At 38.0% G+C, this 19,410-nt stretch overlaps 1 protein-coding gene across 8 annotated transcripts in view; it reads right to left on the bottom strand.

The window, feature by feature from the left end:
• The window catches only part of KIAA1109 (KIAA1109 ortholog), a 225,219-nt gene that overhangs the window by 72,946 nt on the left and 132,863 nt on the right, over window positions 1-19,410 (bottom strand). For all 8 annotated transcript variants that reach the window (XM_030925315.1, XM_030925337.1, XM_030925343.1 and 5 more), the window contains 4 exons: window positions 16,696-16,902; window positions 14,921-15,159; window positions 9,988-10,232; window positions 7,618-7,723 (listed from right to left, as the gene is read on the bottom strand). In XM_030925315.1, coding sequence (XP_030781175.1) covers window positions 7,618-7,723; window positions 9,988-10,232; window positions 14,921-15,159; window positions 16,696-16,902 — 797 coding nt within the window. The remainder of the gene's footprint in view (window positions 1-7,617; window positions 7,724-9,987; window positions 10,233-14,920; window positions 15,160-16,695; window positions 16,903-19,410) is intronic.

The raw sequence follows: 19,410 nt of genomic DNA, 5'->3' as shown, positions 1-19,410 counted from the left end.
TCGTCAAAGTCATTTTCTGACCAGCTTTGATCCGTTGCTGGCGATGAGCTGCGCTCCTTTGCAGGGGGAGATGCGCTCTTATTTTTTGAATTTCCAGCTTTTCTGCCCTGCTTTTTCCTCATCTTCATGGTTTTATCTGCCTCTGGTCTTTGATGATGGTGACGTACTGATGGGGTTTTGGTATAGGTGTCCTTCCTGTTTGATAGTTTTCCTTCTAACAGTCAGGACCCTCAGCTGCAGGTCTGTTGGAGATTGCTTGAGGTCCACTCCAGACCCTGTTTGCCTGGGTATCGGCAGCAGAGGTTGCAGAAGATAGAATATTGCTGAACAGCAAGTGTACCTGTCTGATTCTTACTTTGGAAGCTTCCTCTCAGGGGTGTACTCCACCCTGTGAGGTGTGGGGTGTCAGACTGCCCCTAGTGGGGGATGTCTCCCAGTTAGGCTACTCAGGGGTCAGGGACCCACTTGAGCAGGCAGTCTGTCCGTTCTCAGATCTCAACCACTGTGTTGGGAGATCTACTGCTCTCTTCAAAGCTGTCAGACAGAGTCGTTCGCGTCTGCACAGGCCTCTGCTGCTTCCCCTGTTGTTTTTCAGCTGTGCCCTGTCCCCAGAGGTGGAGTCTACAGAGACAGGCAGGTTTCCTTGAACTGCTGTGAGCTCCACCCAGTTCGAGCTTCCCCACGGCTTTTTTTTACCTACTTAAGCCTCAGCAATGGTGGTCGCCCCTTCCCCAGCCTCGCTGCTGCCTTGCGGTTAGATCGCAGACTGCTGTGTTAGCAATGACGGAGGCTCCATGGGCATGGGACCCTCCCGGCCAGGTGTGGGATATATTCTCCTGGTGTGCCCGTTTGCTTAAAGCGCAGTATTGGGGTGGGAGTTACCCGATTTTCCAGGTGTTGTGTGTCTCAGTTCCCCTGGCTAGGAAAAGGGATTCCCTTCCCCCTTGCGCTTCCCAGGTGAGGCGATGCCTCGCCCTGCTTCAGCTCTCGCTGGTCGGGCTGCAGCAGCTGACCAGCACCGATTGTCCGGCACTCCCTGGTGAGATGACCCCAGTACCTCAGTTGAAAATGCAGAAATCACCGGTCTTCTGTGTCGCTTGCACTGGGAGTTGGAGACTGGAGCTGTTCCTCGGAAATGTTTTTCTTTAAGGTTGTTGAATATTGGCCCCAAATGTTTTCTGGCTTGTAGGGTTTTTGAGAGGTCTGCTATTACACTGATGGGTTTTCCATTGTAAGTGACCTGGCCTTTCTCACTGGCTGCCCTTAAATTTTTTTCTTTCATTTCAGCCTTGGATAATCTGATGATTATGTGTCTTGGGTTGATCTTCTCGTGGAGTGTCTTACTGGGGTTCTCTCCATTTCCTGAATTCGAATGTTGGCCTGTCTTGCTCATTTGGGGAAGTCCCCCTGGGTGATATCCTGCAGTATGTTTTCCAACTTGGTTCCATTCTCCCCATCTCTTTCAGGTACCCCAATCAGTCATAGGTTTGGTCTTCTTATATAATCCCATAGTTCTCAGAAGTTTTGTTTGTTCCTTTTCTTTTTTCTCTATTCTTGTCTGCCTGTCTTATTTCAGAAAGTCAGTCTTCAAGCTCTGAGATTCTTCCCTCCACTTGGTCTATTGTGCTGTTGATACTTGTGACTGCATTGTGAAGTTCTCCTGTTGTGTTTTTCAGCTCCAATAGGTCAGTTATCTTCCTCTTTAAACTGACTATTTTGGTTATCAGCTCCTCTATGTTTTGTCACGATTCTTAGCTTCTTTCCACTGGGTTAGAACATGTTCCTTTAGCTCAGCTAAGTTTATTATTACCCACCTTCTGAAGCCTACTTCTGTCAATTCAGCCATCTCAGCCTTAGTGCAGTCCTGTGTCCTTGCTGGAGAGGTGTTGCAGTCATCTGGGAGAAAACAGGCACTTTGGCTTTTTGAGTTTTCAGCATTTTTGGATTGATTTTTTTTTCTCATCTTTGTGGGCATATCTACCTTCAATCTTTGAGGTTGCTGACCTCTGAATGGGGTTGTTGTGGGGCTTTTTGGTTTATGTTCTTGTTTTCTCTTTATTTTTCTTTTAACAGTGGGGCCACTGTTCTGTAGGGCTGCTACAGTTTGCTGGGGGTCCCCTCCAGACTCTAGTGTTCTGAGTTCCTCCTGCACCAGGTTCCTCCTGCACCAGGTGTCAGCGAAGCCTGCGAAACAGCAACGATGACAGCCTGCTCCTTCCTCTGGGGCCTCTGCCCCAGGTACTGACCTAATGCTGGACTGAACACTCCTACAGGAGGTGTCTGGAGACCCCTGTTGGGAGGTCTCATCCAGTTGGGCAGAACGGGATCAAGGACACGCTTAAATAAGCAGTCGGGCTGCCCCTTGGCAGTGCAGGTGTGCTGCCGTAGGGGAAACCCCCCTCATCCAGACCACCAGGACTCTCCAGAGCCAGCAGGCTGAAAAGGCTAAGTCAGCTGAACTGCAGAGACAGCAGCTGCCCCACCCCCCAGGGAGAGATCAGAGTTCTGTGAGTTCTTTATGTATAACCCTGGTTGGAGTTGCTGAAATTCCTGCAGGGAGGCCCTGCCCAGTGAGGAGGGATGGACTGGAGTCCCACTTAAAGAAACAGTCTGACCCTACAATCTGGCATAGTGGAGTCCCACTCTAAGAAGCAGTCTGGCCACAATCTGGCATAGCAGCTGTGCTGTCTTGTGGGGAACTCCTCCCAGTCTAGACTGCCCAGACTCCCTGGAGCAGGCAGGCTAGAACTGCTGACTTGAACGGCAGAGATGGCGGCTCTCCCTCCGCCTGGGAACTCAGTCTGTCTCAGGCAGTCTCCAGCCTTCTGCTGCTGGCCGGGTGGAATTCCAAGCCAGTGGTTCTTAACTTGTGAGTTGCCTTGGGAGTGGGGTCTGTAAAATGGCACTGCTTGGCTCCCTGGATTCAGCCTCCTTCCTAGGGGGAATGCATGGATGGATTTCCTGCCTTGCTGGGAGTATGCAGAACTCCTGTGTCTCTGTGTGTGCCCTAGTGCTGCTTCACCGAGACTCCACATACCTCTGTGCTTCAGACCCAAGGCCCTGGTGGCAGGACTCACGAGGGGAATCTCCTGATCCACAGGTTGCAAAAATCTGTGGGAGAAGCCTGGTTTCCCCGGGTGAGGTCACACAATCACATACAGCCTCCCTTGCCTGGGGGTGGGGGCTCCCTGGCTTTTTGCTGCTCCTGGGTGAGCCATCACCTCACCCTGCTTTACCTCACCCTCCATGGTGGAGCTGTCTGCCTAGTCCCTCCCAATGCAAGAAACTGAATACGTCAGTTAAAAGTGCTGAATTCACTCACCATTTTCATTCCTCTGTGTGAGAGTCCTGGACCACAGCTGCTTCTAATTGGCCATCTTGGCCACCCTCCTACTTTTGTGTCAATCAAGTTTTATTTCATAGTATGGCATAAATATATAGGTTTAAGTGCATCATATCCAGGATACTTGAGTAAGCTATTAACTTGCTTAAGCTATTTTGAAATTATAGCTAGCCTCATATTTTTCTGAAAAGTATTAGCATGACTTAACAAAAACTATGTTTAAGAAGTGTTATTAAGGAGTTTATTTCCTAAGGGAGACTATACTAAGTAAAAAAATCAGGGTTTTTTTTTTTGTTTTTTGGATTAGCCTTTGGGGTATTGGTTCCTTGAGGCGTCTTTCCTACCCTTCTTCAAGTTAGGTACCACAATTTTCCTGTGTTTCGGCACCTCTCCTGATACCCATGATTTACTGAAGTACCTTTAGTACCATTAGTTCTTTTACATAACTTCAATGTGTCTCATTTGGACCTGTAGATTTCTATACAAGTTGGTTGGATAGGCTTATTGTTTCTCTGTTTATTCTCATAAACAGACAAATATCAATTTCCATTTTCTTAATATTCATGCTTTTTAATTATCCTTTTCACTTGGTTAAAAGCAGACTCTTTTTCAATTAATTAATTTTTTAAGTAGAGTGAAATCTTCATGTTACATTACCTAACAGTATACTTCCTTAACACACTATTTTCTTCTGACAGTCTAAATGTAAGCCTTTCACTTTTTCATATTCTCTTAAATCATTTTGCTAAACAAATACATGGTTTAACATATCTGAAATAATCTTAGATTTTTACATTGCTTAGCACACTTTCACTTTGAATATTGTAATACTAATACTCTAAATGTCTAGAGTTTTGTAAAGATTCACATCTGTCTAATTTTTCTTATAGTCAAGTTGTTTTACAAAAAAAAAAAAAACAGCTTAGTCTCTGTTCATTTGATAATCCATCTCTGAAGATAAAACTGTTTGATGGGCTGGGCTCTGTGGCTCACACCTGTAATCCCAGCACTTTGGAAGGCCAAGGCAGGCAGATCACAAGGTCAAGAGATCGAGACCATCCTGGCCAACATGGTGAAACCTCGTCTCTACTAAAAATATAAAAATTAGCTGGGTGTGGTGGTGTGTGCCTGTAGTCCCAGCTACTTGGGAGGCTGAGGCAGGAAAATCGCTTGAACCCGGGAGGCAGAGGTTGCAGGGAGCTGAGATTGCGCCATTGCACTCCAGCCTGGCGACAAAGCGAGACTCCATTTCAAAAAAACAAAAACTGTTTGATGCATGAGCACACCTTAAAGGCCTATTTGTTCTGTGTTTGTCTATCACTACCTTGAATACCTTTTATCTAGTTTCAGAAAGAAAACTTTAAAATTTAAAAGCAGGCCGGGCGCGGTGGCTCAAGCCTGTAATCCCAGCACTTTGGGAGGCCGAGACGGGCGGATCACAAGGTCAGGAGATCGAGACCATCCTGGCTAACACGGTGAAACCCCGTCTCTACTAAAAAATATTTTAAAAAAAACTAGCCGGGCGAGGTGGCGGGCGCTTGTAGTCCCAGCTACTCGGGAGGCTGAGGCAGGAGAATGGCGTAAACCTGGGAGGCGGAGCTTGCAGTGAGCTGAGATCCGGCCACTGCACTCCAGCCTGGGTGACAGAGCGAGACTCCGTCTCAAAAAAAAATAAATAAATAAAATAAAATTTAAAAGCAAAAGCTCCACCATTCACAAAACATACTGCACAATAATTTTAGTTTATGGAACCATAAGAGATGCTATTATATTATTTGCATTAATTCCATAGTACTTTATGTCTTTATCAATAAATATATACCTGGCCCAATTCTAAGATAGTAACCTCCTTATATGCTTCTAAGACGGCCATACATACTCAAAAATAGTCTCTTCTGTTTTCCTGATCAATGCTTATTTACATCTTTCTGAAACCCAGGCATTCCTGAAAGTCCTTCGTGGGCAAATAAGGTAATCAATTTTTTAAAAAAGTATTTCCCTAACAAACTTGATGATTGTTACGAACATTAGTCTTCCTACATAATAGAAAATGTCCTAACACTAAATATAACATGATGGAAAATCATGAAGAAGAATATAAGAAAAAAATAAGGAAAATAACTGAAGATTATGGGAGAGGGAAGAAGCAATACCGAGATCAGAATACTGAGAAATTCGAGCTACAAGGGTTCACAGTATTTGCTCTCAATATCCTGTTATGTTCTTTGGCCTTGACAGAATAACTGAATGCCTACGCTCCATCAGGCCCTGTGGCCAGCTAAATAATACATAATTTACACTTTAGCTATTTTCTCAAGGTTCATGGCTGTCGCTAAAGTCAGAAAGAAATGGTTCAAGGAGCAGATCTAGCCACTCTTTTGGCATTATCATCTGATCTTGGCACTATCATCTGATTCTCTCATAGTAAACAGCAAGTTTTCATGGTTAGAAATATTAATTTCCAGTCCTCTTTGTCCATCTTATTCTTCATAGACCTTGGGATATACTTTAATCTCCTGACTATAATCTAAAGGTTAAGAAAAGCCTTTCTCTTTAATCAAAACTACCTGAAGAGAGGCTTACCCTGACAGTCTGATACTGTCTGTCTGTCTCTCTCTCTCTCTCTCTCTCTCTCTCTCTCTATATATATATATATATATATATTTTTTTTTTTTTTTTTTTTTTTGAGATGGAGTCTTGCTCTGTTGCCCAGGCTGGAGCACAGTGGCACCATCTCGGCTCACCACAAGCTCTGCCTCCCAGGTTCATGCCATTCTCCTGCCTCAGCCTCCCGAGCAGCTGGGACTACAGGTGCCCACACCACACCTGGCTAATTTTTTTGTATTTTTAATACAGACAGGGTTTCACTGTGTTAGCCAGGATGGTCTTGATCTCCTGACCTAATGATCCACCCACCTCGGCCTCTCAAAGTGCTGGGATTACAGGCATGAGCCACTGCACCCGGCCTATATGTTTTCAGTAATAAAATTATCTTGAAAATATTCTTTAGAACTCATAAGTTTGCCAGCTTGATATATTCTTAACAACTTTCCTATCATAAAAAATGTCATAATGTGATTTTAACCAGGTAAATGGGACACACCAAACAAAACTTGTGTATGTTTCCCAAGTTAAGGCTTCTTCAGTGGCAGAAAGGAATTTTACTATATATCTATTTCTTCCTTAATGATTTCTAGTCAACCATTTTCAGAAAAACTCCATTGTACCAATGATCTGATCTTTTAAGACCTAACTTGTAAAATTCCAAGGCTTCTACAATATAATCATTAAATAGCTTCCTGACCTCAGATGCAACTAGAACCAACCCAGGAGAACCAAGGAAACCGGTTGTTCACACAGCTGCTACATAATTTAGTTCCTTCATCCAAGGAGCACTGTCCTCCTTCAGACCCTTATCAAATACTGGTACGTATGCTCTGCCTGCATCCTCTCTACCTCTCCTTTCTTGCCAAACTAGGCTTCATTCTTAAGTTTTGGGATATGAATTCTTCTGAGAAGCCTTTTCTGATACTTTAGACTAGATTAGTTTCTCCTATGACACAGACTTATAGCACCCTGTTCTTGTCATTCACAGAACTCATCAAAATTGTCATTGAATACCTGGATACTTCATAAATTTGTTAAATGAATGAATTCTTCCATAAGCATAAAGGAAACTCCTTTTGATGCCAATTTATGGATGTGGCTTAAATATTCTTTTAACATGATAACATTCACACTGAAAATACTCAGCATTAAGAATTGTTATACAGAGTCAAGTTTTCACCCTAATTTCCTAATACTTCAGCTTGTGAAAAATGTAGAGCACTGACTAAGCTGAACTGTAAACTATTCTTGAGGAACAGCAAAAATGTAATGAGGGTTTCTACAGACAATTTACCATGCTGCCAGCATACAGCCATCATCTGGTATAGATAAAAGGTTGAAATCTTAGCAGTTATCTAAATGTTGTTTCCAAATGAGTATGATTAATTTGGTTAATAGACATACTGTAAGCTTTTCTTTCTTGAGGGTGAAACATAAAGGAGCTTTCTGAAGTTTATGAATCCTAAATGTGTATATTATACATGACAAAAATGATTAGCAAACACTGTAGGTGGAAAAGCCATAAAAGGAATGGACAGTTCTTAGGAGTTATTTGACAATTATATCCAAATGCTGGATCAATACTTATACCACAGACATATGGGACATCACACAGTCAAAAAGAATAAAAACCTTCACCTATACTATAAGGTACTAGATCATCTTACCAGAAACTTTTTGTATTACTTCATTAACTTCCTTCATGAACACTTTCTGTACAAATACCAAGTGGTTTAGAAGATCAGTTGTAAGATTATGTTCAAAGGAACCAACCTGCCAGAAAAAATCATATTAGATTAATGCTGATTACATTAGCTTTACTTTTTTCTTACATAAATCACCCTAAACTGAGGAAAAAGAGATAATTATCTCTATATGATTTGAAATCAATATACTGAAGTTAAAAATATTCAGAGTTCCTAATATGTTACTGGCCAAATACTATTATAGTTCATTCCCAAAATGGTTTTGTTTTTTGTTTTTTAATAACAGTAGTTAATAAGGTATGAGAAGTCTGGGGAGCAAATCAAAGTTATATATTTAACTTGCTAATTTTGCAATTAAATTTTCTCCTAGAGTAAAATTTACTTTTAATGATCATTTTAATGGCCACTTTTGTGGTCTTAGAATCATAGACGAGTTAAGTAAAAATAGATTTATTTATTTATTTATTTATTTATTTATTTATTTATTTAGAGACGAAGTCTTGCTCTGTCACCCAGGCTGGAGCGCAGTGGCACAATCTCGGCTCACTGTAACCTCTACCTCCTGGGTTCAAGCAATTCTCCTGCCTCAGCCTCCTGAGTAGCTGGGACTACGGGCACCCACCACCATGACAGGATTTCACTATGTTGGCCAGGTTGGTCTCAAACTCCTGGCCTCAAGCTATCCGCCTGCTTTGTCCCAAAGTGCTGAGATTACAGGTGTGAGTCACTACATCCAGCCAAAACCAATTTATTTAATCAAATATATATTTAATGACCGTCTACTCTATGTACCATGTTGGGTGCTAAGGATACGGCTATGAATAAAAACCAACAAAATTCTGGGTCTCAGGCTTACATCTGAGTGAATTAGCAAATCATCAGAGATACCCAATTAAGGTTTAATATAATTTGTGTCCTATAATTAATACAAAGTATTAAATTTCTGGCAAATTAGTTAACAAACTAATTAGTTAATAAACCAATTTGCCAGAAACTATTTTCAGGTGTGTTTATTTCAGGCCATAGTAAAATAGGCAACTCTAAGAGGGATGCAATTTTAGATTCTTTGAAATGGTTGAAATTAAATACATTGTTTACTAAATTCAGGATTGTGTTCTGCCCCGTTACAAACTTATACCTTTCTACTATCTAGTATCAGCAAGGAACTATACGGCACACTGTATTCGTGTATTTTCTTTTAAATGGAACATTGATAGCAGTATTTCTAAACTGGAGCTTGGGGCTTTTAGTTTTCAGAGTAGAAAGCACAAGTGGGATACACCTTAAAATATTTTAAGTAAATCTCTGTTAGAATCCGAACACTATTTTTTTGTACACTTGTTTTTCACATACAGAAATCCCAACTCTTATAGAGGTTCCACGGCAAGCAGGGCCTAAGAAGGTAAATCAGACTTAAATATGTCCCCCGTAGTTATAATATTTCTATCAGAGAATCCAAAAAGCATTCTTAAAGATGCTTCAGGTTCTGGAGAACAAAATTTATAAAACAAATAGCACATTGCTTTTTCATAAAGTTGCAACTGTTTTTGACAAACTGACGAGGTGAGCTGAGATACATCACAGTGTGCCTGGAGGCAGACCACTGAAGCGTGGCTCCTGCCTCTCTCAATTGATAGCTAGGAGACTTAAGGAAAGGTGTTTACTTCTCCGCTTCAAGTTTATATCAAATTAGGAAAATAACAGACGACCTGCTTACCACAAATCAAATGAAAAATGTGTCCAAATGCTTTTTAAACTTTTGACAGCTATACAAATATAAAGTGAAAAGAGTATGATAGAATTAGATATGCTACTTTCAACTTAACCTTAGTAAAGAAATTAATCTGTAAGTCTAATTTATCTTTCAATATGACCTTTAGATTATCTTAATAATTATGTATACCTGTATGAATTATTTTAACTTGCTAAGGCTTAGTTTGCTCACCTACAAAATGAGAACAAATATTTCTACCTCATAGGATTTACTTAAGCACTGCAGAAGTCAACGCGTGTAAAGCACATAATGAATGTTAGCTGCAATTTGCTTTTAATAATCATTTGAAAAAACTACGAAAATATTGCAGAGATGGAATATATAACTAATACATATTTTTAAAAGCATGTTTAAATAAAACTACAGGGTAGTCAGACTAACAGACACAAAACACACATACACCCACACACATACTTGATTCAGTATAGAATTCTTCTGTGAAAACAAATGATTTTAAGACTTTACCTTAAAAGTTTGGATTACTACATATTTTGGTACATATAAATCTTGAAGGCTCCTAAATTACAAAGAGTAAGAAAATTTTAAAGTAAACTTACTTCTGCCACACAACGTAGATAATTTCCCTGTAAATAGTAACCTTGTTTAGAAGGCAGTTCATCTATACTCCACACCTGATCCGAGTAACTATCATGTTCTTCCATTATATATTTCCCAGACATGGTAACAGGAGGAAGGTTAAGACTGGCAGAAGGAGGAATGGTTGACATATCTGTGGCAGAAACTTTTGAAGTAAAACGCAATCTGTGATTTGGCAGCTCAAATGTAAATCTTGTCTGTGCACCTGCAAGAAATGAGAAAAGTTATTGTTCGTGTTAGTATTCATTCACTCATTCATTCCTCATTTTTTCCAAAAAGAATATCTAAGAGAAATGCATGGATATTCCCAAACCTATCTTGAAATATATGAAAGCATATTTTAAAGTTGCTTATAAAATATTCCCTATCTTTAAATATGCAAGTCAATCAGCAAGTATTATTAAGCCAGTATTATTTATTAAGACTGGCAGTGTGTTAGGCACTAGAAAAACACCCACGTTCTTTATTTCATAGAAGGTAGAACAGAAATAAAATGCCCTTATTATTAAAGAATTGTAACAAGAAAATTAATCAAGTTTAAAAAAATTCCCCAGTCCACACAGTGCTTTATTCACAGAGAATAGTAGGTAGTTAACAATGTGTCTACTGATCCTGATTCAGTGTGGAAATAGCTAAAATTGCCAAATCAATTAAATTGTACTCACTGAAACATTCATAAAGTATAAAGTTATACAAACATATGTCTCTTTGACCTTAATAATTATTCATGGGACCATATATCAAATAAGGGTATGTTATGAATTTTAGCTTACTGTTGACCTTAAACACTTAAATCAATAATCTGGCACATAATTGTTCAAACAAATATAAATATACCAGCTTTACTATTATTCAGTCCATATTTCTCCAACTGTTTATGAGGACATGAGGAGAAGCCTTATTAAAATCAAGAACTGTTATTGCCCTTACACATGTAATGTACATACACATGCTCCTTTCAAACCAACAGAATCTACTGATATTCTTCTGTACATTACCAATTCTCTCCACTCAAACATCATCAAATTGCCTATTTAGCCTACGTATATAATTTATTACATATCCCTACTGCTCCACAACTGAGCCAGAAATAATTCTCTTTTTTTCAAAATACTAATCAAGGGTCATCTCCTATATGTCACATTCACTACATTCATTAACTATAGTGCTTGCACCTGGAATGAGTTAGCCAAAAACAGAAAAATGATCACTCACCAACTAGGATAAGTCATGACTGCCCTGATCTCCTCTTACTACTCCAACCAGGAGACTCCTTGACTATCATTCACAAGCTGCAAGGGGTGGGGACTGTCTACCACTGTTGCTACCACCACTACCATTGCTAGCACACCACCAAATAAAAACACCAAGATTGAAATAATCCTAGGCCTCAGTTACTGAGTCATCCCTTATTACTAGTATAGTCATTCTTTTACTGTTTTTATCTCTTTCCTTTAATTTCAATAAGAATTTTGGGTTCTTACCTCTCTGGATATTTAACAATGTGTTTACTCTAGGACCCTAAACTGCCTATCTGACTTTTGACTTGCTGCTTCTGTGGACCCTTGTATTTCATGGGTACCCTGAATAAATGACCAAATGTGTGTAACTTATTGTCAGCCCTGGACTCTAATATCTGAAGGCCTAAGATTTCTGACTCTGCCAAATATGGAAATTTACTTTAAAATGCTTCTCTTGCTGGTAACAGAAAGGTCTAAATGTTCAGCAAAATTACTCTTAATAAAGAAAGCCAAAATGCTAGAGATGGGCGTACATATACAGTAATCTCCCTTTATTTGGGATAGATGTGTTCTCAGATCCCCAATGGATGCCTGAAACCATAGATAATATCAAACCCTATATATATGTCTTTTCCTATACATACATTTTCCTATGATATACATTCCTATGATAAAGTTTAATTTATAAATCAGGCACAACAAGAGATTAACAACAACAACAACAAAATAGAACAACTATACTGTAACAACAGTTCTGTAATTATCTTTGTAAATATGGGGGTCTCTCAAAATATCTTATTGTATGTAATATTTTCGGACTACAGTTGACCATAGGTAACTGAAACGTGAAGAGACAAAACACATGAATAAGCAGGGACTACTGTATACACATACTTATATAAACATGTACGTCTGCATATATTCATATATATGTATATACTTTTAAATTATGTTAACAGAATAAAGGGGAAAATACATTTTCATTTCATTAGATACAGAACAAAGTATCTGATTACATTTGCCAATAATTCTTCATAGAAATTCTTAGCACAGTGGGAAAATAAGTACATTTTCTTAACCTGATAGCAGAAACCTACAGCAGACATCAGACTTATTCACGTAATGTTGATTCCTTTAAGAAAATGGAACAAGGCAAGCACAATAAGGCAAGAAAAAGAACTAAAAGTTGGAAAGAAACAAAAATATCATTATTTGCTGTTTAAACAGTATGACTGTCTATAGATAAAACTCCTAAGAATCTACAACTTACTAGTAATAATGGTTTAATGTGGTTGCTGAGTATCAGATTAACATAAAAGCATCAAGCACACTTGTACAGACTACCAACAATTTAGAAAAATGCCATTTTACAAAAGATAACATTTGTAATAGCTACAACACCACAAGATACCTAGATATCTAAATAAATACATCTTGTAAAAGACGCACAAAAATCTTTAAGTAGAAAAATTTTAACCTTTACACAAAAACATTAAAGAAGACTTAAACAACAGAGAAGTAAGACTTAGGAAAAGGAAGGTTAAATATTGTTTAGTTGTCATTTCTCCCCAAATAAATCTACAGATTCAATTAAGTTCTTACAGAAATCTAAACAGGCTTTTTCAGGGAACTTAATAAACTGATTCTAAAATGTTTATGAGGCCAGGCATGGTGACTGATGCCTGTAACTAGCACTTTGGAAGACCAAGGCAGGCGGATAGCTTGAGGCCAGGAGTTTGACACCAGCCTAGGCAACACAGTGAAATCCCACCATCTCCACAAAAAGTTCTAAAATTAGTCAGATGTGGTGGTGCATGCCTATAGTCCTGGCTACTCACAGGGCTGAGACTGGAGGATCACTTGAGGAGGTCAAGGCTGCAGAGAGCTGTGATCATGCCACTGCCCTCCAGCCTGGGCAACAAAGCAAGACCCTGTCTCAAAAAAATAAAAAACATATATGAAAGAGCAAAGGACCAAAAATAGCCAGGACAATTCCTGAAAAAGTCAGGCAGCAATATGATACTGGTGCAAAGAGATCAATGAAGCAGAATAGAAAACTCAGACTCCCACGTTAAAAATAACACTTAATGTGTGACTAATTTTTGGATTATATATCACTAAAAAAAAGAATAAATTAATAAGTGATGCTGAGATCATTGGTTATATACAATGATCACTGGTTATATACTACCCCATGCCAAATCTAAGAACAATAATAATTGATTAAGATAGATTAAAAACTTAAATATGAATAGCAAAACTCAAAACATTCAAGAAAAAATGTATCAGAATATCTTTATTATCCTAGGAAGAGAAGCATTTCTTCAGGATATAAAAATACACATCATATAGGAAAAATAATTGTAAATTCAATTACATTAAAATGAAGAATGTCTGCTGATTAAAAGAAAAAGTTAAATGATAAGCCTCCAACTAGGTGACAACATATAAACATATAATATCAAAGTTAATATATAGAATTTATGAAGAATATTGTGAATCAAGAAAAATATAAATGACTCAATGGTAAAGTAAGCAAAAAAAAGGACCATCAACTGGCATTTTATATATATAAACATGTAAGGAGCTCTTAGTCAAATAAAAAAATTCCTAGTTAAAAAATGTGAGATTCCGTATAAACAAAGTTCAAAACAGCTAAAAGCAAACTTAAATCATTTATGAGTATATACATACATGGTAAAACTATATGGACAAGCAAAAGAATGGGTAAGACAAAATTCATGATAGTAGTAATTCCATGAGAAATGAAGACTGCCTTTTTTTTTTTTGAGATGAAGTCTCACTCTGTCGCTGAGGCTGGAGTGTAGTGGCACACTGTCAGCTCACTGCAACCTCCGCCTCGCGGATTCAAGCGATTCTCCTGCCACAGCTTCCTGAGTAGCTGGGATTACAGGTTCCTGCCACCATGCCCAGCTAATTTTTGTATTTTTAACAGAGATGGGGTTTTGCTATGTTTTCCAGGCTGGTCTTGAAGTCTTGACCTCAGGTGATCCACCCGCCTCAGCCTCCCAAAGTGCTGTGATTACAGGTGTGAGTCACCACACTCAGCCAAAGAAGGCTTCAAAGTATTGGTAATGTGCCAATTCCTAGGTTGTATTGTGGGTTGGTGAGTTCACAGTACTTATTCTTTAAAATGTGTATATGTATAATTTACATGCTTTTGTATATATGATAAATTCCATAAATGTTAAAAGCAAGGAATTTTGAGATAGGATATATTAATATAAGGGTCACAATACCATATAGAATTAGCTGTTTTGAAGAAATAAATGACTTCTGATTTAAGCTAAATGAACCCAATGTGAAAATAAAACAAGTTATTCAGTCTATTGAAAACTTAATAGATGTAGAAATGGGTTGATTTATTCAACTTAAGTTTAAACTGGAGAAATGGCCTCCATAGTTATATAATTTTATGGAGTTCAAAAGAGTTCACTCTGGCCATTCAAAGTACTGGGGTGGGGGATTGATATTTTTACTTGACTAGAGAACATCATTAATGAACTTTAAATGTTATAATCAAAATTACTTATAATATCTATAAAACCAAATTTACCTTTTTATCAAAATACTACTAATTTCTCAAAGAAATCATAAATTTTAAGAGAGTGAATTCAGAATTCAATATTACCTGTCATTCCATGACTTCTCATTCTTCCCATCTTGTATTCTGCTTTCAGAGACGGTAAAAGTGCTGCTCCAATGGCTATACCATCTAACATGGCACTGAATTTAAGAACAATAGGCTTCTTTTCTAAGCCTTCTGGTAGCTGAGGAAATTCATTTGTTTCAACAGGAGTTTGATTAACACTTGTTGGGGTTTTTTCAGAAGGTAGTGGGGTTGCAATATCTTCTTTTACAGGCTGTGGGCTAGAAAGCAAAAAAAAATTAAAAAATAAACACAGGAGCTACCATTTTATTGTAGAAAATCATTGGATTTCTCAGTGAAAAATAGCAAATATATACTGTGAATAGATGTTTTCTTTCCAATATCAGATCATATTCAGACTTTCTAAAACAGATGTTGAACAATGATGATATGGAAAAGTAGACAAGAAGTAATAACAATGTAAAACTCCCAGAATGTTATACTGCCAAGGTGATTCTTAACAGTATTGCAGAACTGGGATTGAAACTCAGATTTGTCTGATTCCAAATTCCGTGACTTAACCATTACACACTACTATTGATATTATTGCCACTACTACTACCACTGTTAAGAATGACAATACGAACTCCAACAATAACAATAATAGTAACAATTTGAGTGCCAGGTACTCTTCTTAGTGCGCTGTGTGCTTTGTCTCATTTATCTCACTTTAAATAGGTACTACTGTCTCCACGTTGCAAATGAGGAAGCATAGGTAGAGTGCTGAAACTAGGATTTAAACCCAATCAGTCTGACTCCAGGGTCTAATTTTTCAACTACTATATGGATAATATATTATAATAAGGAAAAGTTTCTTGGAGCATTTTAAAACTAAAATTTATACATTCTGGATTCCATATTTCTGTTCAGAGGAAAAACATTTAAATTTGTACTACTTAGTCAACTTCAGCCATGATTAAACATTGTATCAGAATTAAATATTTAGATAGAACAACTGGAAAAATCAGCTTTGAGACACCTTCAAAGGACACACTAATGTTTTCCCACTTTATAGGATGTGGGAAATAAAACGTAAGACAACTTTATAACCTTTTACATGTATTTTTTTTTTTTTTTTAGATGGAATTTCGCTTGTTGCCCAGGCTGGAATGCAATGGTATGATCTTGGCTCACTGCAACCTCCGCCTCCTGGGTTCAAGCGATTATCCTGCCTCAGCCTCTCAAGTAGTTGGGATTACAGATGCCTGCCACCACGTATTTTTATTAGTTACAGTTTATGGAGACCATGAATAAGGCTCAGCAGTGAAGATGCATGAACAAAGGCTATAGACATAGGGAATAAAGGTTAATGCTCAAATTTACTGCCCTTTAAAGTATTTATGTGGCATGGTCAAATGCTGCCTTGGGACATAAATGATCACTACTATACGTTCTTAAACTTGTGCAGTCATAAATTTCCAATGAATTCAAAGTAAACAAGGATTGACATGGTCCTGGAATTCATCAAGTTGCTTTTTATTAGTACCTCTTACAATACTCACAAATGTCTAGGATCTCTTAAGCTTTGTTTATGCAATATGGAACACTGACAATTGCAGTGATGACACTGTACTTTAATGCTATCAAATGTCATTCTCACATGATCATGATCGGCTACTCTCCTCTTGCTCCACTGTCCATAATGGTTGATACTTAGAAGTAACTCATCATCTCCCTCCAAACTTTTGTTAAGGCAGCAAAGAATATCCTGAGGTAGTATATGGAATCACAGAATGTGAACAAATAAAATAACTTACGCTGTAGAAGGTTGTCTGATTAGGTCTGAGATTTGTTTAGATAGTTGGTGAGAACTTCGAACCATCATGCTGTGTAAGGTGGCAGGGTGCTGAGGAATGTTGATGCTGATAGCTCCTACTTTGAACACAGCAGCATTGTTTGTCTTCAGCCCTCTCTGGGCACTGTAGAGGGCTTGGGACTTGGCAATACTACATTTCACTACAGTTCTACCAATAGATAAAGAGGACCATTAAAATACAGCCAACAGCCAAGTAAAGAGAAATTTTGAAAAAATATTGAGAGCAAGAAAAATACCTATAAATTTGAGAGGTCTTCAAAAAGTTCATGGAAAATGTGTATTATAAAAAAAACTACATGTAGATTTCAGAATCATTTTGCACCAAAATGAACTCATATTCACTTGTTAAAACATGCGAACAGGATCTTCTTTAATGTACTAAGAAGGATAAGACATCAGTTTGACAGAGCCCCTATCAAAACAGTATGAATTCTGCTAAAATTGAAGCAAGAACAAGCATCAAGTTTATGGTGAAGTTTGGGCGGAATTATAGCGAAATCATTGATGCTCTACAAAAAGCCTTTGGGGATAATCTCCCAAAGCAATTAGCAGTTTACGAATGGATAACTCAAGAAGGGACAAGACAATCTTGATGAAGCCCACAGTAGCAAACCAAGTATCAATTTGCTAGGAAAAATTTTATCTTCTTTGTGCCTAATTGAAGAGGACCAACAATTAACAGCACAAACAACAGCCAACACCATAGGCAACTTCAACTGATTCAGCTTACACAATTCTGACTAACAACTCAAAGTTGAGCAAACTTTTCCACTCGATGGGTGCCAAAACCATTGCTCCCAAATCGACTCCCAACAAAGGCAGAGCTTTCAACAGAAATTTTAAACAAGTGAGATCAAGATCCTGAAGCATTTCTTCAAAGAATTGTAATGGGAGATTAAACATGGCTTTACCAGTACAATACCAAAAATAAAGTACATCAAAGCAATGGCTACAAAGAAGTGGAAGTGGTCCAGTAAAATCAAAAGTGGACCAGTCATGGCTGGGCATGGTGGCTCACACCTGTAATCTCAACACTTTGAGAAAGTGAGGTGAGCAGATCCCTTGAGCTCAGGAGTTTGAGATCAGCCTGGGCAACATGCCAAAACCCCATCTCTAGAAAAAATACAAAAATTAGCTGGGTGTAAGTTGCACATACCTTTAGTCCCTGCTACTTGGGAGGCTGAGGTGGGAGGACTGCTTGAACCCAGGAAACCGAGATTGCAGTGAGCTGAGATTGCACCACTGCACTCCAGCGTGGGTGGCAGATAAAAGTGGACCAGTCAAAAGCAAAGGTCATGGCAACAGTTTTTTGAGATGCTCAAAGCATTTTGCTCGTTGACTTTCTGGAGGGCCAAAGAATGACAACATCTGCTTATTATAAGAGTGTTTTGAGAAAGGTAGCCATAGCTTTACTAGAAAAATGCTTGGGAAAGCTTTACCAGTCCTCCGCCTCAACAATGCTCTTGCTCATTCCTCTTGTCAAACAAGAGCAATTCTGTTTAAGAGTTTTGATGGGAAATCAGTAGGCATCCATTTTACATCTTAATTTGGCTCCTTCTGACTTTTTTTTGTTTCCTAATTTCAAAAAAAAAAAAAATTTAAAGGGTACCCATTTCTCTTCAGTTAACGTAAAAAAGACTGCACTGTCATGGGACCCTCTGTTCATTAGCGATGGAATAAATGGCTGGTATCATTGATTAGAAAAGTGTCTTGAACTTGATGGAGCTTATGTTGGGAAATAAAGTTTATATGCTTTAATTCCATTTTCCACAGTTTGTGAAGCCCCCTCATAACTGAATGAACTAAAACGACTTAAAAATTTTCATGTATTTAAATTATACATCGAAGAAACAATGTTATCTAAAAACATTAATATATTTTATACTATTTGCACTGAATAGTGTTTGATTTCTTTAATAGGAAGAATCTATAGAAGAAAATAAGTATATGCTCACATGTAAGTCAAAACATGAACAAGATCTATTACACACATAGACACACAACATTCCACTTTTTATTTTACCCCCATTCAGAACTCTTTTGTTCTCCACCTTATTTTAGAGATCTGTACAACCATTATACAGACACTGAATATGAAAAGAAAAACAATATTCACTATACTTCCTAAAATCTAATTAGGGAGTCAAAGAAATTAGAATAACAATCATCCACTATGTTACAAGAAATTGATAGAAAGGAGGAAGTGTAACTTGTATTTTCTGCTTTTCATTTTCGATGAGTGGTAAACAAATGATAAAAGTTTGATTCATAATGAGCAAGGCTATTACTTTTCGTTAAGAATTGGTATCCTTTAATTACTAGTACCGACATAAAGCTAAGATATTATCTTTCTTGATTTCTTTTGCTCTTTCCAATGCCTAGAACAGTTCCTAGAAGATAACAGACACTTGCCAAATATTTGTGAAATGAAAGAGCAGAAAGAAGTAAAGCAAAAGAATGACTTCTACCACTACAACGGTGGAATTCCACAGATAGGATATGATAGGACATTTATGTAGAAGCCATAATGAAGTCGTCTTTGACACATACACACACCCTTACATACATATTTGTTTTTTAAAGATGGGGTCTCATTGTTGCCCAGGCTGGAGTGCAATGACACTATCATAGCTCACCACAGCCTGGACCTCTTGGG

This window comes from Rhinopithecus roxellana, chromosome 2 (assembly GCF_007565055.1).
Source record: "Rhinopithecus roxellana isolate Shanxi Qingling chromosome 2, ASM756505v1, whole genome shotgun sequence".
Classification (NCBI taxonomy): domain Eukaryota; kingdom Metazoa; phylum Chordata; class Mammalia; order Primates; family Cercopithecidae; genus Rhinopithecus; species Rhinopithecus roxellana.
The sequence above is the reverse complement of the archived record's forward strand: the minus strand, read 5'-3'. Positions and strand labels throughout refer to the sequence as shown.